The sequence below is a fragment of the Fusarium venenatum genome, assembly GCF_020744135.1.
Source record: "Fusarium venenatum strain MPI-CAGE-CH-0201 chromosome Unknown EDB82scaffold_2, whole genome shotgun sequence".
Lineage (NCBI taxonomy): Eukaryota > Fungi > Ascomycota > Sordariomycetes > Hypocreales > Nectriaceae > Fusarium > Fusarium venenatum.
Genome location: NW_027072130.1, coordinates 4808648 through 4826797, shown reverse-complemented (window position 1 = coordinate 4826797; position 18150 = coordinate 4808648). Strand labels below are relative to the sequence as shown.

General features: G+C 48.6%; 6 protein-coding genes across 6 annotated transcripts; 1 reads left to right on the top strand and 5 right to left on the bottom strand.

The window, feature by feature from the left end:
- Positions 1–203: 203 nt before the first annotated feature.
- Positions 204–3469, bottom strand: EDB82DRAFT_524295 (uncharacterized protein; the record flags this gene model as incomplete). The annotated part of the gene is made up of 3 exons (XM_025734694.1): positions 204–2997; positions 3047–3239; positions 3289–3469. 3 exons carry the CDS (start codon positions 3467–3469, stop codon positions 204–206), a joined length of 3168 nt encoding a protein of 1055 aa, XP_025585475.1.
- Positions 3470–3681: 212 nt separating this feature from the next.
- Positions 3682–6586, top strand: EDB82DRAFT_461016 (NADP-dependent oxidoreductase domain-containing protein). Its single transcript, XM_025734693.2, has 4 exons — positions 3682–4362; positions 4414–4734; positions 5088–5212; positions 5508–6586. The coding sequence occupies exons 1-4, from the start codon at positions 3856–3858 to the stop codon at positions 6517–6519; spliced, it is 1965 nt and encodes a 654-aa protein (XP_025585474.2). The 5' UTR covers positions 3682–3855; the 3' UTR covers positions 6520–6586.
- Positions 6587–7068: 482 nt separating this feature from the next.
- Positions 7069–11221, bottom strand: EDB82DRAFT_461015 (uncharacterized protein). Its single transcript, XM_065607875.1, has 2 exons — positions 9654–11221; positions 7069–9566 (listed from the first exon to the last, which is right to left on the bottom strand). The coding sequence occupies exons 1-2, from the start codon at positions 11158–11160 to the stop codon at positions 7171–7173; spliced, it is 3903 nt and encodes a 1300-aa protein (XP_065464794.1). The 5' UTR covers positions 11161–11221; the 3' UTR covers positions 7069–7170.
- A 1132-nt stretch (positions 11222–12353) lies between these two features.
- On the bottom strand, positions 12354–12835 carry EDB82DRAFT_498727 (uncharacterized protein). Its single transcript, XM_065608580.1, has one exon. It carries the CDS (start codon positions 12579–12581, stop codon positions 12366–12368), a length of 216 nt encoding a protein of 71 aa, XP_065464793.1. The 5' UTR covers positions 12582–12835; the 3' UTR covers positions 12354–12365.
- A 970-nt stretch (positions 12836–13805) lies between these two features.
- On the bottom strand, positions 13806–14345 carry EDB82DRAFT_536215 (uncharacterized protein; the record flags this gene model as incomplete). The annotated part of the gene is made up of 1 exon (XM_025734690.1): positions 13806–14345. The coding sequence occupies one exon, from the start codon at positions 14343–14345 to the stop codon at positions 13806–13808; it is 540 nt and encodes a 179-aa protein (XP_025585471.1).
- Positions 14346–15139: 794 nt separating this feature from the next.
- Positions 15140–16569, bottom strand: EDB82DRAFT_555371 (uncharacterized protein; the record flags this gene model as incomplete). The annotated part of the gene is made up of 3 exons (XM_065609652.1): positions 15140–15748; positions 15827–16110; positions 16164–16569. The coding sequence occupies 3 exons, from the start codon at positions 16567–16569 to the stop codon at positions 15140–15142; spliced, it is 1299 nt and encodes a 432-aa protein (XP_065464792.1).
- Positions 16570–18150: the final 1581 nt, after the last annotated feature.

The window sequence follows — 18150 nt, the reverse complement described above, 5'->3', positions numbered from 1 at the left end:
ATGCCCAGATAAGTGGCGGGTCAAAGATGATGTGAGACTGCTAGTCCACAAAGTGCCTCGCTAAACCGGGGGATCACCAAGGTTCACTCGCTGGACAAAATGTCAGCTGGAGCAAAAGACTGTACCCAAAAAACTCACGGGTTATAGATAATTTGAATTTGAGTATATGGCATCATGGAACTTATACAGGAATATAGAAACAGCTAACTCTTGATGGTGTCATTCACCCACTTCCAAGTCTGGATCAATCGCTCTCTATCCAATGGTTGAACGTCCTTGATTGTGGCAGATACGTCTCGTGTCTTCACAACATCGAAAGGTGATTCGTCCTCATGTGTCTTTGCGCTCACCACGTCATCTATCATGAGTCCGTACGACTCTTTCCATAGCCCAAGAAGGGCTTGCGCTGGATGATTGACACTCCTCTCGCCGAGGGCCTTCTCCAAACGCTTGACCCACTCTCGAGGGGAGACCTTCTCAAATTCTGGCGTCCCGATGCTGGACGAGAGCCAGTCCAACATCTCGGTCCATTTCAGCGCGGTATGGGGATTGAGGACATGGTAAACTGGTGTTTTCGAAGAGGCGCTACCGTCTGGCTTCGACTCGGAACGCGCGATTTCGATGACTGCTTGTGCGGCTTGCTCGACGGGAAGCCAGTTGAGTGATTCGTTGGGAATGTTGGGTAGACAGCCTGTGATCTTCGCAGTAGAAAGTAGCAAGGGATACGCCTCAGTGGCGTTCCAGACTCCAGATTCATTGCTGCAAAGCTGTCCCACGCGAATGATCGTAACAAGGGGATCATGGCCTGTGGTCTTGTTTAGAGCGTCGCAAATCTGTTCCGTTACCCATTTCGAACGTGAGTAGCCTAGCGGAGAAGCCTCACTGGGGTTCTGTGACAGCTGTTCGGGGATTGGTTTGGCCTTGGAATCGCTGACTGCCGCGATTGAGCTGATGAAAATAAATCGAGCGCTGAACTGAGCGGCGAAGGTCGCTATATTTCTTGTGCCGATGATTTGGTCTTCGAAGGATGGTAGGTTAAGACTGAAATTGACCGCCCAAGCTGAGTGGATTATTGTCCCGACGCTACCCAGTATCTCGTTTCGATTGATTTCGGAAAGTCCCAGATTGCTTTCTGTGAGGTTACACGGTAGGCAGACGACTTTGTCTTTGACTTGTTCGTATTGCTCAAGCCCATGCATCCCGCGTTGACTCAGCGCTTCAGAAACCCGTTTATGCGCAGTAGACGGATTGTCTGCTCTTAGAAGACAGTATATCTTGTCGACACGGGAGTCTCTTCGTAGGATATCGAGCATATGCGCTCCGAGAAACCCAGTAGCCCCGGTAAGCAGGACACTCTTTCCGCGCTGACGGTCTGACACTGTCTTGATGTCCCCGAAGTTGCTGTATCTTTCGGTGAGGTCTAGCATCGCCTTGGTGTCTGCATCTCTGGCATTTCGGCTATGGTGATGGCCTCCTTTCCTCACACTATCAAGGTACGCGACAAGACCGTTGGCAGTGCCTTGGTCGTAGATGACGTTCAAAGGAAGCGGTTCGTTGCGGGGCGAAAGGCAAGACTGTTCGATCAGCTTGCGAATCTGGATACATGCGATTGAATCAACGCCTTGCTTAAACAGGTCCTGATCGGGATCAATATCTCGTCCAAGTACCTGATGAAAGCAATATTGTACAGTTTGTGACAGTTCATCATCCGATATACTCTTCGATGCAGACGAACGCCTGTGATCGTATGCTTGTTCAATCTCCTTGGCGTATCGCTCTTCAGCCTGTCGTCGGAGAATGGTGCCCTTGCTGCTCTTCTCTAGCGCCTTCTCACCCTCTTTCACAGGGACCACGACCAACATTGTTTTTGTTATTCGAGCGTGGCTTTGACTTTCGCTGTTCATGCGATCGATATGTGGCCATACTGAGTCAATCACCTCTGCACTGCCAACGTTCCCAGCAGGAAACAAAAGGGCACCAGCGTAATCCCTACCACCTCCAAAGATCAGAACGTCTTGAAGTTGTTTTGATGAAGCCAATATGCTGTCTTCAACAGGCGAAGGGTCGAACTTCTTGCCGTTTCCAAGAGTGATTTGCGCATCAGCTCTACTGTGATACCGCCACGCATTCTTGATCGACTGATGAGGCTCGAAAAGGTCAGACGTAGCGTAAGATCCATCCTCGCGGTTCGTCTTGATCAAGAAAGGCCAATCCGGCTTGACCACAAGTTCCGAAAGACCATTGTCGCGTGGCTCAAAGGAGATGAGTTTGGGGTCGTCTATGGGTCTGAGGAACTGCCACTCTTTATCGTTGGCGAAATCACGATGAGAAGACATCAGAAATCCACATTCCGCACTTCCCATTCGTGATAGAAGATTCACATCTGCGCCCACAAGCTTATCGCCTATTGCAGAAGGCAGCGCAGCACCACCAACTCCGACCATATCCATCGATTGAAGGATTTGAAGTCCTCCATACTCTTCGGAGAGCATCTGGAGGACATAAGGGACTGAGGAAAAGTACTGCACTGGACTTGGACTCTTCTCTCTTGCGTACTGAAGTGCTTTGAGGATATTACTTCCAGTGACAGGCGCATGCCCCTCAGGAAAGAACCAGATTGCAGCGCCGCTCGTCCAGGATCTCAGACAATCTGGGAACCCTCCATGGTAAAGCGGAGTGGTGGAAAAGGTGGCCGGTTTGTCTTGTCCCGGGAAGCTGTAAAGTGCACCCATGAGACCGAACTGGGTTTGCGGAATGGGCTTTGGGAGGCCAGAAGATGTTCCTGAAGTATGGCAGACGTATGCAGTGTCGGATGTCTTGTTGGTCTGTTTAAAGCTCGTTGTGGATGGGTCGGCTGGATGATATCGAGGAATCATGGTTACATCGATTCTGTTGTCCAGGCCGCGAGCCCTGTGCTCGTACGTCTTATCAACAAGAACATGGTCGATATGAAGGGTCTGGCACAAATGTGTGATTGCCGGTGGTGCCAATTGGGGTCTGTGACGGTGAGCTATAGACATGAGAGTTGGTGGGAAGAGTGACTTACGCAAGAAGCAAGACTGTATATCCCAGGCGCATCAAGCCAAGCCATGTTAAAACGAAGTCGGTGGTACTCGCCGCCAAGAGGCCGATCGTCATATGTGAGGAGTCTTTGGGTTGGGGAAGATCTCGCGATAATATTTGGGCGGCATGTTTTGATGACTCTGAGAGACCCTTGAATGTCAGAAAGTAGGGCGACACTATTCATGTTAGCATCGGGTCCGAATGAATGAGTGTTTTGGATGAAACCTTGACTGGATTTTAAATGCTTGAAGGTCGCGAAGCCAAGGGCTGGTGAGTCTGGAATATTTTGAGCCTGGTGGTCAACTAATTCTAGCACCGTCTTCCATTTGGCCGAACCATGCTGGCTTTTCAATTGCGCAGCCTGACCGAGAGTGCATGTAAAGTAATTTGGCTTTACTGAAGCCATATTTGATGTGTCAACAATTGAATTGAGATATGAATCTATCGTGAAATGTGCTGTATCATTGTTTTTACCCCTCTTTTCAACATTTCCAGTGGGTTTAGTGCTGTCCAAGTTGCTGCCGGCCACTGCCACTAACTGCCACTGCCACTGTAAACTCATGTCATCATCGACTTGAGCCTGTGAGACAAAAAAAGAGGAGAATTACAACGTCACGTCATCGACTCAGTTCAACTTGACCATGACTGGATCTCTACGAGCTTCGCAGCAAAAAAAGAAAATAAATCTTTGAGGGGAAATAAACGGTTTGTTGTTCTATCTACCCCTCTTTTGTACAAACACCATAACTTTATCAAATCTCACCTAAATTTACCCGTTCCTCGTCTGTAATCATGGAGCGCTCACACACTGATACTTTGCCTCTGGCAAACTCCGTCGAGATCCCTCAATTGGGCTTCGGTGTCTATCTCTCTCCACCAGAAGTCTGTGTGAAATCATGCCTCACAGCCCTGGAAGCTGGTTATCGCCATATTGATACAGCCCAGTACTACGGCAACGAGGCTGAAGTCGGAAAGGCAGTTCAACAATCCAACCTCGAAAGGAAACATGTCTTTCTCACGACAAAGATACTCCAGGCTGCCGGATCTGTTGATCTGAGTTATGCGAAATGCGTTGAGAGCATCAGGAAGCTCGACCCCGAGAGCGGCTACGTTGATCTGTTCCTCATCCACAGCCCGAACCCTGGCGCTGCTAAGAGGAAGGAGATGTGGCAGGCCCTTGAGAGGTTGTACGAGGAAGGCAAGGCCAAGAGTATTGGTGTCAGCAACTTTGGCATCAAGCATATCGATGAGCTGAAGCAATTCGCCAAAGTGTGGCCTCCCCATGTCAACCAGATTGAGGTACGTGACACATTCCTGAGCGCAAGCAATGAGACACTAACAATGAAACAGCTTCATCCCTGGCTCCAGCAGAGAGACGCAGTCTCATACTGCGAAAAGAACAACATCGCAGTAGAAGCCTACGCGCCTCTGGTCCGCAACCAAAAAGCCAACGACAAGACTCTCGGCAGTATCGCTTCCAAGCACAGCGTCACGCCAAGCAAGGTCCTCATCCGCTACTGCTTACAAAAGAACTGGATCCCTCTGCCCAAGAGCGACACACCGGAGCGCATCAGGGATAATGCGGACGTCTTTGGATTCGAGCTGGATGACAAGGATATGAAGTCGCTGGATGATCTAGACCAAGGTGATGCGGGTGCTATTGTCCAGGCTGTGGATAACTACTAGACATTGGCGGTTACACGAGAGCTTGACCGTTATTTCAGCCTACCTTAGCTCCCGAAGACCTGGATCTAGATATCGCGTTGGAGAAAAACGTAAAGACGTTACTAACGAGTCAGTTTGTGCTATTTTAAAGACTCCAAGGTTGTTAGTTTTGTACCCCAAAGCTTAAAGGTTACATTCCCCTGTAGTTCAGATTGTAGATCCTTGACGTGCGATAAACGAGGTTTTAGTTTGTCCAATGTGAAGCAAATGGGTCCTGGAGGCGTCATTGATCGATAAATGTTTCACAAAAATACTCATTTTGCGGATGAATTTTACTGAAAAAGGACACGTATGCGGAGGTAATGGTCCTCACCGATGGTTTGAATCCATGTGATATAGCAAAGGCTACATGCATGGACTGCATGGGGTTGCCTCACCAGATCCTCTGGACAGACACAGCCACGACATTTACTTTCTTTTTCTTGTCGCTTAGCATGTTTTCTGTTTATGATTTGTGAAATAAAAAGTTAGAAGGATTAAACGTAAGGGATAAATAAAATACCTAATGCTAAACTATGATTGCATTTTATCGACAATGACGTCCACGAAAACACTTTTAGCTCATCCTCTTCTACCTCACCATCTCGTCACTTTTCCCCTCCTTTCCCTCCCTTCTCTTCTTACCTCACGATAAAACATTAAAAGGGACAATCTTATCTTATCCATCCATTGGATCTGCACGTCTCTACGAAAATGGAACCTCCAAACACCACCAAAAGGCATAATGCCTATGCAACCCTCATCACCCGTGACTCGTATCTGCCAGGCGTCATCATTCTCGCCTACACCCTGAAGCGCAACAATTCAGCTTACCCACTGGTCGTCCTTTACACACCCAATCTCCCCAAGGATGCTCGCAGGGTACTGGAACTGGAGGCCCCCAAATGCAACATGGTCCTGCGCGAGTGCGACCACCTTCTTCCCCCCAAGGACATCAAGATGACGCTCATCGCTGAGCGCTTCGCCGACACATGGACCAAGCTGCGCGTCTTTGAACTTTTCGAGTATGATGCCGTCTGCTATCTGGATGCTGACATGGCTATCCTGGACAACATGGACGTCGTGTTCCAATGTGAGGAACAGTTACCCGATGACTGGATCGCTGCAAATCATGTTTGCGTGTGTAACCTTGATTCCGACTCTTGGGCACCTGAAGCCTGGAAGGCTGAGAACTGTGCCTATACACCACTCTCACATCCCACAGCGCTGAAAGAGCCCTTACAGCCCACAGAGACGTCCCCCTCGCCGCACAAGTTGCTCAACGGCGGAATGTTCATCTTCCATCCATCGGAGGGTCTTTGGGATCGCATGTTGGATGTATTCAACACAACCCCTCTGCTCTCGGACTTCATGTTTCCCGACCAAGACTTTCTCGCCTTCTTTTTCGAGAACAAGTGGTATGCGCTAGGATGGCAGTACAACGCTATCAAGACGATGCGATACTGGCATCCCAATATCTGGAGAGATGAAGAGGTCATTTGTCTGCACTATATCGTCGACAAGCCCTGGGCTAAGCGCGTTGGACTGGATGGCGTGGCCGGGTACAAGGGTCTGGATGGAGTGACACATTGCTGGTGGTGGCAGCTCTACCAGTACTGGGAGGACGAGAGGACTTCGGACGGAAAGGGAGGCAACGAGGCGATATCTCTATTAGGGAAGCTCATTGCGCCGGCGTATACTATGGATAGTGGTGTCGGATATCTGCGGGTTGCTTTGCCTGTCCGAGCTTGAGCATGAGGTTTACGCTATTATACTTGCGTATGGTTAGTTCAATTCCAATAAAAGACATGAGGAAATAGTTTACCAAGACGGATGATATTCATCATCTTTGAGCCGTTAGAAAAGACTTTGGGAATACCTGTGAGACATGGCTGGTAAACGGAAAGGTCAACCTTGGTGTACAAAAATAAAAGGCCTAAAAGTAACAAACTCGTGTGCTGATTTCGACTCTTATGCCTCCAACACTCACTATGAGGAGGTTAGCCAAGTGAAGTCCGAGCAGGATCAAACAAGCTACATACTTTCTTCTCCTCGCTCTCCTTGGCCTCCTCCTCCATGGCATTCTAAACAAGTCATATTTGTTTTCTAATGAACAAGCGAGCAATGGGCGGCAGAACAAGGGATATAAACGTTCAAATAATGAATCTTCTGATGAACAGGCGACGAGTGGCGGGTGATGAGAGACGAGTCTAGAATAAGGATGACAGGGTGCTTGATCTGTTTCCTGTACAGTATCGGTCGCTCAAGACATCGAAATCAGAATGGGAAAGCCAGTGTGTTAAAACCATATTCTTAGGTAGTTTATTTTTGTATCCTAAAGCCTAGGCGCCATGTTTTTGTTGCCCATGATACGGTGTCATCTGTTCCAAAACGAACGGTATACTACTCTACCTCCATCCAAGCAGCCTGAAATTGCGCTATCTGCATCCAATCACTCATCTTGTTCGAATCAGCCATCCCAGCATGCATGTTGTTCATCATGTTTGCAGCTGTCACTCCATGCTCTGTTTCGTAATACCCAATAGAACTGTTGCCATGCAAATTGCCATCAGCCGTTCCCGCTATCGACGACATACCGTTCATCCCCTGATACATGAGGCTCAATTGGCCCTGCTGCATCGCCTGCATACGCTTCATCATCATCATCGACTGGATCATCTCTATATGCGGTACCGTAGCATTGTACACTTGCACGCGCTTTGTACCGAAAGCACGGAACTCTTCCAGAGCCTTTTGTGACTCTGGTGACCCGGGAGGTCCTGCTGCACAAGCTGCGAGCCACATATTACGCATCCGAGGAGACCAAAGCTGGCAGATCAAAGACCGTTCGTCGTAAACACCTTTGACCGGAACAGTATCCCCAAGGGGAGTATCGGCAACGAAGCTCAACCAGCAGTCCTCGCAGGCTAAAGCTTCTGGGTGTCCCCACCACTTACTCTTGTCTCTGTTTTTGATGCCAGGGCAAGTCCGTACTCCCGCCCATTTTCTGACATAATCACTGTAGTAGCTGAAAATTCCTTTGTCCAATGCTTCGGCGAACTTGGTGATAAAAGTGCCCCAGCGTGGACTGCCAGGACAGAAGTTGCACGTGATGGTCGCTGTAGGGTCGCGTTTAGCAGGCTCAAAAAAGCGCCCGAGGTTGGACGTTTCGAGTACTCCTTTGTAGCATGCCTCGCAAACATCAAAGTCAGGACAGCCACCAGCGACGGTCCACCAGTTCCCTCCAATGATACCATTCGCAGTACAAGGGACAAGGCTACATATAGCACTAGCCGCGTTCCAGAATACTTCAAAGTCACGACGGTAGAGAGCCGCCTCAAGGGCAATGCTCATGTTGACAGCCGTGTCGGTAAGGCTGCATTTCCATTTCTGGCCCAATGACTCCAAAAATGCATCAAATCCTTCGGCTCGTTGATGACGTTCAAACTCATTACCAAAGCGCGTAAGGGCAAGCTTGTCTAGATAGCATGCTTCACAGATTGTCATGTTTTTGATCCTGCGACGTGGAAGAATCCAGTGACCACTGTTCGACTCTTCATCTTTGCCTTCGCATGCTGGAAGATGGATTCGCGCTTTGACAGCTTCAGAGAACCCATTCCAGTTGTTGGTCTTGGACATCTTCACAGCCACTGCCGCAATGTAGGGGATACACAAGTCGCACATCCAGTTTTCGTCGGGGCCTTGTTGACGATACGGGGAGAAACGACCTTCAAAGGCCGTGCCAACAATGCGATCCTCATAACAGGCTTCGCACGAAATAAATCCATCAACCTCGTTGTTTACCATGCCCCACCATTTAACACCATCGGCAGCGGTACTCCATACTCTGCCTTTGCAGGTTGGTAATGTCAGAGTCTTCTCCGCAAATGCCCGAAGAGGGCCGATGTCATTGGTCTGAAGTGCTTGAGGCCAAAGGACCTCTCTCGCGCGGGGTGACCAGAAGCTACACTTGGACTCAGTACCTTCTGGGGAATGGTATCGCTCAAAATTAATAGCGAGGGGGGTGCCTGTTACTTGATCCTCGTAGCATCTTGTACAAACAAGATACTGTGGCACAGCTGCAAGGCGATACCAATCCAGACCGTACGCCACGACGCGATCCTCCGGACAGTATGGAAGGGTGTCGCTGGCCATGCCTGTTGCTAGACAGGGTGGTGGCCCTCGTGGTCCGTCATTATGGACAGGAGGTATCGCAGAGCTTGACTCGCGTTGTTCACTGTTCTGCACATTTAGATTGTTCATTTGTGCCGACAGAGAAGCTAATTGATCTTGGTGATAGACATTATCCACAAGTTGACTGGGGGCCGGTGCCGGTTGGTGGGGGCTTATTGGTTGTTGAGCAGGTTGATAGGGCTGAAAGCTCTGGCCTGTTGGCGCTGGAGCTGGAGCTGGAGCTGAAGATTGGAGTGCTGGCTGATGATGATACTGATTGTTTGAATTGATTGTTGGGGTGTCATACAAGGGTTGCCCATAGTTTGGCTGTGGTGGTTGTTGAACCGCTGTCGAGCTGTATGGTTGGTACTGAATACTAGCTTCTGGTGCAGATGGGAGGATGCCACTGGGCTGGTTCAAGGTCTGCAAAGGAGAAGAAGGTAAGGGAATATGGTTCTGGTTTGGTGTCGCAGCTTGTGGCACAGGTTCGGGTACGTGGGGAGTCGATTGAGGATGTGCCTGTGAGGTTGACTGATACTGCCCTTGTATAGAAGAGGTACTCTGGTGAGTTTGGGCTGTCGGTGCGCTATTGGAGTGATGCTGTGACAGGAGGCCGGAAAGGTTGCCTTGTGCATAGTTAGCGGAGCTGCTATTGCCACCCGGATATGGAGCAACATGAGACGGTGGTTTTATCTCTGATGCAGTCAACTGACCTTGCTGATGTGGGATGGGGCCCTGCTGGTGAGGGTGCGGTTGATGGTATTGCTGCTGCTGCGGCGGCGGCGGTGGCGAGGGCATTTGAGAAGAGTTGTTCATTTGACTTGATGTTACTGATGGTTGTGACATCTGCGGAATGGCCTGCGGCACCGATGGTGACACATGGGAGGTGGGGCTATCATGGTGGTAAGATGGCTGCGCGTGCAACCCTACGGGCGGCTCATAGCTAGGAGTAGTAACTTGGACTGCGGCTTGGCCAGCGGATGCGGAACTTGGAGTAGCTCCAGCCGGACTGTACGAAGTGTGGCCGGTCTGCTGTGGCCATGGTGGCGGTGGATTTCCACTTGAAGAAGGACTATGGTAGTTTGGCTGCAGTGGAATGACTTGTGGGTGGCTCTGTTGTTGCCCAGGCAAAACACCATATGGTACGGACTGAGCAACTGATTGGGGAGCTTGGGTTGGAGCTATCGGTGCATATGGGTTCGATTGTTGGTGATGCAGCGATGGCTGTGGATACGGTGAGGCAGCTGCGGTTGGCGAATGAACTGACGGCGGGGAGGTAGCAGCTTGAGAACCAGCGACTCCGTTCGCGGGAGCTTGTAGTTGATGGTACAACTGTTGAGGAGCATGGTGTCCTTGTTGAGGCGACTGTACAGGGACTCCTTGTGACTGTATCGGAAAAGAACCTTGATGCGACACGGGAGGATAGCCTGGAGCACTGGGCAAGATGCTTTGTTGCGGCGTTGGCGATGCATGCTGATGAGTCAACTGCTGAGTCTGGCCATATCCCTGAGGGAAAGAGTTTGTCGGGCTCAAGGGTGTCTGGGTAGGGTGTTGTGAAGGATTATATGTCGGCTTTGGTGTTTCGCCTGTGTACGAAATCGTGGACGACGTTGTGGAGGCATTCGATGTGGCAGGGTACTTGGACTTGATGTTGCTGGCGATGTTACCCAAGAAGCCCTTTCCAGATTTGAATAGTGATTGGGCAGTTGCCTGCAGCTGGCCTTGAGATGAAGCTGAAGGCGGGGCAGAAAATTGAGATGTTTGCTGCTGGTATTGTTGTTGATGCTCAGACGGCGTGGGCGGTGCTGCGACACCGTAAGGCACTGTTTGGATGTTGGGCTGTTGACCAAGCGCATATTGTTGAGGGAGGCCTGGGTGCTGAGCTTGAGGGGATTGATGAAGCTGAGGACCTTGTGCAGATGACTGGTAATGATGTTGTTGGCCTGAAATCTGATGCTGGATAGGGTATTGACCTTGGGGCGATTGCGAAGCATGGGCTTGTGGAGTTTGCGGTACCTGGTTCATCGGCTGACCAGGAAGTGGTTGATAGTTGGTTTGCTGATGAGCTGCATACTGCTGGAATTGAGGTGGTTGATGAGCATGGGGCGATTGCCCTGGAGCTTGCGGATGCTGAACGTGGTGTGCGTGTGGGACTTGGCCAGGCTGATGACCAGGAGGAGGTGACTGGTAGTTGTTGTAAAACGGACCACTAGCTGCCATCTTGGCTTTCCGATGCTTGGCAATCTCTTAATTTAATATATAATGTTAATGTCAGTTTTATTTGCATGACTACAAATGAAATTTCCTCGGTGGCAGCATGTGAGATTAAATATTCCTCTTTGTAGCATTGCAAATGTCTGGGTCTGGACCGGTCCACGCATTCAGCTGAACTGTTAGTGTGACTTCCACAAGGCACAAATACCAACACTGCGACCCTGAAAACGCCTTGTCAACACCCAAGTCTCTCTTCGTGGCGCTTTACTCGTCACTTTGTGAAAGCCACTTCGCTTTGCTTACTGTTTTGAACGACTTCTTTTCCTCAGCCGCAACGGGGATAGAGACACTCGCGGGGAACACCAACACAACACTGTCAAACCGGATAAACATTTAGTTGTGCTCAAAAAAGAAAACTTGTATTGCTGTTTCCCACTAGAAATGTCTAGTGAAATACAGCATCAAAGAGACAGGTGAGATCAGCTCATGAACGTACAAGCGTTGAAGTTTCGCGTCTCTGCACTGGCTCTGGCATAATCAGGTTCCCAGGCGGCACCACGTGGAGGTTGCAGAATCCGTCTTCGCCGCCCGCCGGCACCTCTTCTTTGATAGACAGAGGGCAGCCCCGAATGGGATTTGAATGCTATAGGGATGAACCCATTCCGACCGAGTCCATTGAGCTTCCAATAAGACCCTTCTGACCTAGCTCACAGAGACACTCAGGTACGTGTCAGGCCGATAGAATCGTAGCACTCGTCAGTAAAAAGAAACCGATCGCAGAACTTCCTTCTTTAGATCATCCCACTCGCCCTCTTCATAGAGGGGAGGGGCTATGAGGAATCTTGACTGGTATGTTCGAAGGAGACTTGAGCTCGTTGTGCAGCTTGTGCAGCTTGTCCACCATCGTCACGACACTTTTAGCCAGTGTAAATAGGTCTTATCCATGCCAGCCGCTGACAGGAACTTGTTGATAGCGTGCCTTGTCTTTGCAAGTGCAAACTGACTCTGGGAGTCTGCCCTTTGTAAGATGCTTCAGGGCAATTAACTTCGTTCTTTGCAAGCAGCCCTCACTATCCCACTCGAGATTTTCAACATCTTCGAAATGATCCAGTTGAGAGCACTCGTTGTGAGCACTATCATAGTTACCACAACTCTCAAATGTGTCGAGGTGTACTTGCCTATCGACCTTGAGATGCTTACAGAGTCCCTCATTAACCCTTGAGATTGTCATGATCGATCTTGGGGTCACCCGCTGCGCAGAGCCCGAACTTTTTGTTCAGTCGCTTGCTCTTGATATGCTGTATCGCTTTGTTTGCGCTCGGTGGGGGACGTGAGGGGTGAAAAGGGAGAGTCGCGTTCATTTTGTGGGAATGCAACGTGACTATTATCGTTAGCAGTAATTTGCAAACGATATGAACCCACCTCATCCTCACACGAGTGAGAAAGAATGATTCTTCTCACGAGATGTATGTTGATGATGTAAAGTTGAGAGGTTGGAGGTAGTTTTGGTAGTTCCCTCTGCACGCGTGCTTGCCTCCGAAAAATGGCAGGTGTGTGCCGGCCGCTTTTGCTCAGCAAGCACGAAACTCGGGATACCTACTTCAGCATGAACGGATGGATGGCTCAACTAAAATCGTAGGTAAGAATAACACAAATCAACCCTAAGCTACCTTAAAGTAGGTAAACGTCTTAGTCTCTTGTGTTGTTCTTTAGTCAAAGGTCTTATTGTTCCAGGCACTGGCAACTATTCGTTAATCGTTGGAATCATCACGACCGACCGCAGGATTGCAGACTGCATACAGAGCCTGTAACTCTGTAGTATATCCTTTAAACAAACATTTTGTAACCTGTAGTGGACAACAAACACTTTCTTGATTTGCTAAAACTTTGCAAAGGTTCTCTACCCTCTCATCGGGTGATGCCTTTCCATTCATGATTTCTGTACGCTATCTCAACTACATACATAGAATTTTCAATGAGGATATGTCAAAGGCAATTATACTCCGATACCTGATAGCTACCTAGGTAGTAGGTTAGTAGCCAAGAACCCTCTGGGTGGGCAACTTTATCGTTTAGGTCAAGCACTATCTCATTGCCTTATTGGGCGTAAGGTAACAAATGACTTGTTTGTTTATTAAGGTCAAGATCATGATCAGCTGTCCAACTTCGTAGACAGTCAGATTCATTACTAAGGTAATATAGGAAGGTAATATACATTAGAATCTTCTTGATGGTACTTCCACACTCTCTTGTCCATCTCATAAGTCATCCCAGCCAAGTACCCCGATAGAAGCTGGCTAACAATGTCTTGTTCTAAGATAATCCTCAACCTGGATTTCGTCTTCAATCTCGTCTTCAAGGTGTTTGACAAAATTGAGAGAACATTTGTTGTCTTCCCAGGGGTATGCGTCGGGTGGCAGCCCCGTACTCAAGTCAGTCCAGGGCCCAGGATGTATGGGATCAACCGAGAGAGATTTTCTGTCGCTAGCATAGAAGGCTTTCAAATAATGTGCATTATTTGATTTCTCCTCGAAATCAGGAGCATCCTTTCTTCTTTTGAGGCTATGATCAATGATCCAAATATTGACCAGGTTATCAGCATCGAACGCGGCATTTTTGAGGGTGTACAAAACACCGTAATCCCATTCTCCCTAATCCGAGTCCCACCAATCTGGATTGAACTTGATGCCTAGATGATTGATGCCGTCGCACCCCAACAAACCCCATCCAAGGCTCTGGCCTAAACCAAGTCCGTCCCAGTCGACATCGCCCACGCAGTCGACCTGTAAGACAAAGAGGCCTCGGTGAGGAAAGACTGTAAGGTTGTGAAGCGGAGCTCCGAATAATTTTCCGGTCGAGGGCAAGTTGAATCTTGTCTCCTCGGACATTTCTCGCTGTCGGGTGTTACGTTCTTCTTTGGGGACGGAGAGAATATCAATCAGATATGTTGAGACGTTTTTGCGGGGGACATCTTTTTTGACGCTGTCGAAATAGTGAAGTGGCGAGAGTTCCGAAAATCTCCATCCGCACGACTCACGGGTCATCATGATCCGAGACTTGGGCGTATAATTGAGGGTCTGGTCACAATGGCTGAAGATGTGTACTCCTGGCCGATTCTCTCGGATAACGAGTTTCCAGATCTGAACTCTGAGCTCGACGGGTAAATCAGGGAATCGATCGAAAGTTTCCATCTTCAAATGAATACAAGTGCAATTAAGAAATGGTTTCAAATTTACAAGAACTGATAATGTTGTTTCGACGGTCGTCGTGAAGGATGATGATGGTTGATGATGTGGTTGCTGGATGCGCGTGATGGAGGAGAGAGAAACGAGGTTATGAAAGAAAACTTGCAGCTTGTATTTATAGGTACATATCTACCATTTATCCCCAGCTTTTCTCGTTAATTGAGTTCAAGGACCTTTCATTGGGTTCAGGCAGGAAACCCAAACCACCAGCCTTAATTGCTTCAAACTATCAGCATTTACTAAATCAGAATTCAGTAGAGCAACATCGTGGAAGTAGAACGCGATGTGCACGCCATATATAGAGTTTCTGCTGAAATCTTGTTGAATGGTATAGCCTTGTGGCCTTACTAACCTTATTATTGTTTAACCTTATTGTTGGATTCTTGGGTTCATACTGAAAATGTTGCTACGCTCTTGAGTAATATTGACTTTGGAAGACTGGAAAAGCACCCGCCACATCATGTGCACGCCACAAGTAATTACGACGCTTTATTTTCATGATCTTGATCTTCATTAGGCAATCGACTATTATCTACCTAGCCTCCGATAGGACGAGATTGTGACATAAACATTCTCATGTAGACATCTTATAGTTCCACGCATAGACCAAGTAGCCATGCCCCAAAATGTATCCTCGATCCTTTTCAGGAAGCCTACCGTCGTGTCTTTGACGCCCCACGATTCCAACTTGAGATCTCAGAGTACCTCCCATCTATCACATCACATGCATCTGTCCCAGTTTAGTCCTCAAACTGTCCTATGTCATGAACCATTTCCTTTGACCATTCATCAATATCTTGGTCACCCAAAAGTTCATCAAGGAGATCGACAAGCTTGGGACCCAAGCGGATGAGACGACGTAGGATAGTCAGGTCTCGTTCATTCTTCTCTTCAGTTTCTTTAGCCTCGCCCAATTCGATCAGTCTGTCATGTAGGACCGCGGCCTCAGCTTCTATGTTCTTGAGCACAGTCATGATTTCAACCAGAACCCCCTGCTTGGCTTCTACGATAGCACGTTGGGCTTCTTGATGTTGGCCAGACTCTCGTTCGCGTTGGACAAGCTCCGCTATCTCCTGAGCTGATCCAGCAGCTGATGGGTTTGAAATCGCTCGATGACGGGCTTCGCGGAGCGCTTCCGTTACGGAATTATGAATTTCCTCGGCGTGGTGCACCCATTGCTGAGCTTCGGCAACTTCAGAGGCGGCGTTTTCCTTCGAGATACCGCTACGAAGGATCTTTTGAACGAGATCGCGGTGACGACGGCTAGTGGTTTCAATTTGGTCTTCTGAACGTCGGATGACGTTGCCCGAGGTGGTTATTTCACCCTTTAGGTAAGCTCTGTAGGCGTTCTGTGCTTCTTCGAAGGTTTTAAACTGCGGCCAGAGTTAGAAATGATGGTTTCTGATGCAAAGTCGATTTGCACTTACAGTGACGTCTAGGAATGGGGATTCCTCCGCAAAGCCGCTCTCCCCAACAGGGGTAATCAACCCGGTTTGTGAGTGCATGTTGGAGCGTCCACCGTCAGCTCGATCAATGGATCCGTGGGCAACAGTCTGGTTCGACTCGTCGCCTTTGACGGTAATGCAGTCTCCGACGGGCTTTGGCGGAAATTTGAAGGTTACCATAAGGCGCTTCTTCGCGAATGCTGCAGGGGTTTGAGCTTCTTCGTTGCTCACAGCACTCCCGGCGGATCGTTTGCGTGAGCCACTAGCTTTGAGTTTCTTCAGTATACGTAAAAACATAAAAGGAACATTTCTGACTTACCATGACTCTCCACTGGTTCTGGGTCACGGCCAAATGTGGCACTTCTTCGTCTAGTTTCGTGTCGAAACCCACGGATGAACTCCTGTCGCTTCTCGCTCATCCACTCAATGGCTTGACCGATGACCTTGTTGCTGAGGACGCATCGATACTTCGACATGGGGTGCTGAGCAGACTTGTCGAATAGATACTTGACAAGGTCGTCCAGAGTTACAGAGCTTGTGCGCGGAAGCTCGTTTTTGATGAGACTGTAGAAACGGTAGGCCAGCTGGTAGCTCCAATAACGAGGCGCAAAGTACTCGACGAGTTGCCATGGCCATTCTCCAGTGAGGTCATGAAACCGGCGAAAGATAGAAAGTACATTGCTAGGGTAGCCATCGTAAGGACGTGGCACAGATAACGCAGGCATGATTGCTGTTGCATTGGTTGTCGGTGGAGTGGAGTGGTAGGACAAGATGAATGGGAGATTGGGATGATGTCAAGAGAGATATTAATAGGAAACAAAGACTTCAAAGACGTTTTCAGTGAATGCGGGCCAAAGGCTCATAGGCCTCTAGTGCAGACGAGTGTATAGGTTGAGGTCGCGTTCGTGGGCGAATAAAGAGCGAACGACAGAAGAGGGTGAAGGGTGAGGTGGACCTAGAGTTGAAAATGCAAAGATAGAGCAGGCAGATGCGTCACTACTAGCGTGGTATAATTTTGATGCTGTTGAAAAAGGCAGTCGCGACTCGAGCTGGCAGTGGCAGCGGCAGTGACAGTGGCAGGTGCTGCAGGCGGGACCAGATCGGACGGATAAATTGGCGAGCAACTGGCCCAAGCCAGTCACCAATCCATTTGGCTGAGAAGAACGAGGATTTGACGTCGCAATATCAGAATGAATGAAACTCTCAAGGCGTGTTTGCTTGTTAGTGTTCCACCGAGGCAGTCGGTGCTGCCTTCGGAAAGCCGCATGAAATTCATCCATAGCTGCACCGATTTTACGCAGCTGTGCTTCACTCTCCTGTAATGGATCCCGATAGATTCAAATATCTATAACCCAGCCAGTTTCATGTCATATAATCCGTTCTTCGAGTTTGACACCTCCTGCATTGCAACATGTTTACTCCCCTTCATTTTCCCCCTTTCTAGCAGCGGTAATACGGCATTTGTTCTTAACATTGTCACACAAATCTTAGGAAACCATAGCTTAACCGGGCTGATTCCTCATATTTAAATTAAAAGTCGGTGAAGCATATATCAAGTCTCAGAGATATGTTCGGTAACGTGCACTGGCTACCTTAGGTATCGATAGTGCTAAAGACATCATTATATGCCATTCTCTATAAGCTGGATGACGGAACAGGGCATCAACTTCATGATCTCTACATCCATGTTTGGTTCATAGGTAGTTGTAACTGAGCAGCGCACAGATGGTGTTCTTTTCTTTGTGGCCAGGATCTTTCAACCTTCAATATAGGCCTTCTTACTCTTTGAGAATCGGCACAATTAGTATCTCAACCACTGCCAACTCCATAGTCAATGGCACTAATTGTGAGGATCTTAGTGCTGAATTTCCAAATCTCAATACGATGGCATGCTGAACAGCTGCAATTAACATCAATGGTGCCTCCAGGTGGACTTTCGTGACATCTTTTTTCCGCACAAACAATTGAGGAGAACGTGATTGTGCACACGAGCCAGGCCACTAGGTTGCGGGATATTGAACTAAGTTTTAGGACACAGTTCAACAGCTTAAAAAGTCTTTATAATGCTTAAGTTAACCTACCTGGGAGCTCGTCTAGTTAAGAGTAAGGAAAGGCTTGAGGTCATCCGGCCGAAGGAGCTTCTGGCTCATGAAGGACTTATACCGTGAGGTCAAGACCCGTCGCAAATATGGGCCCCGAATTTCCAATATATTGCAGATCTTTTTCACTATCATGCGATCTATCGCCAAGGCACTTAAACCGCAATACCCGTTGAGGAAACCCGAAAACAACGTCAAGGGAATGGA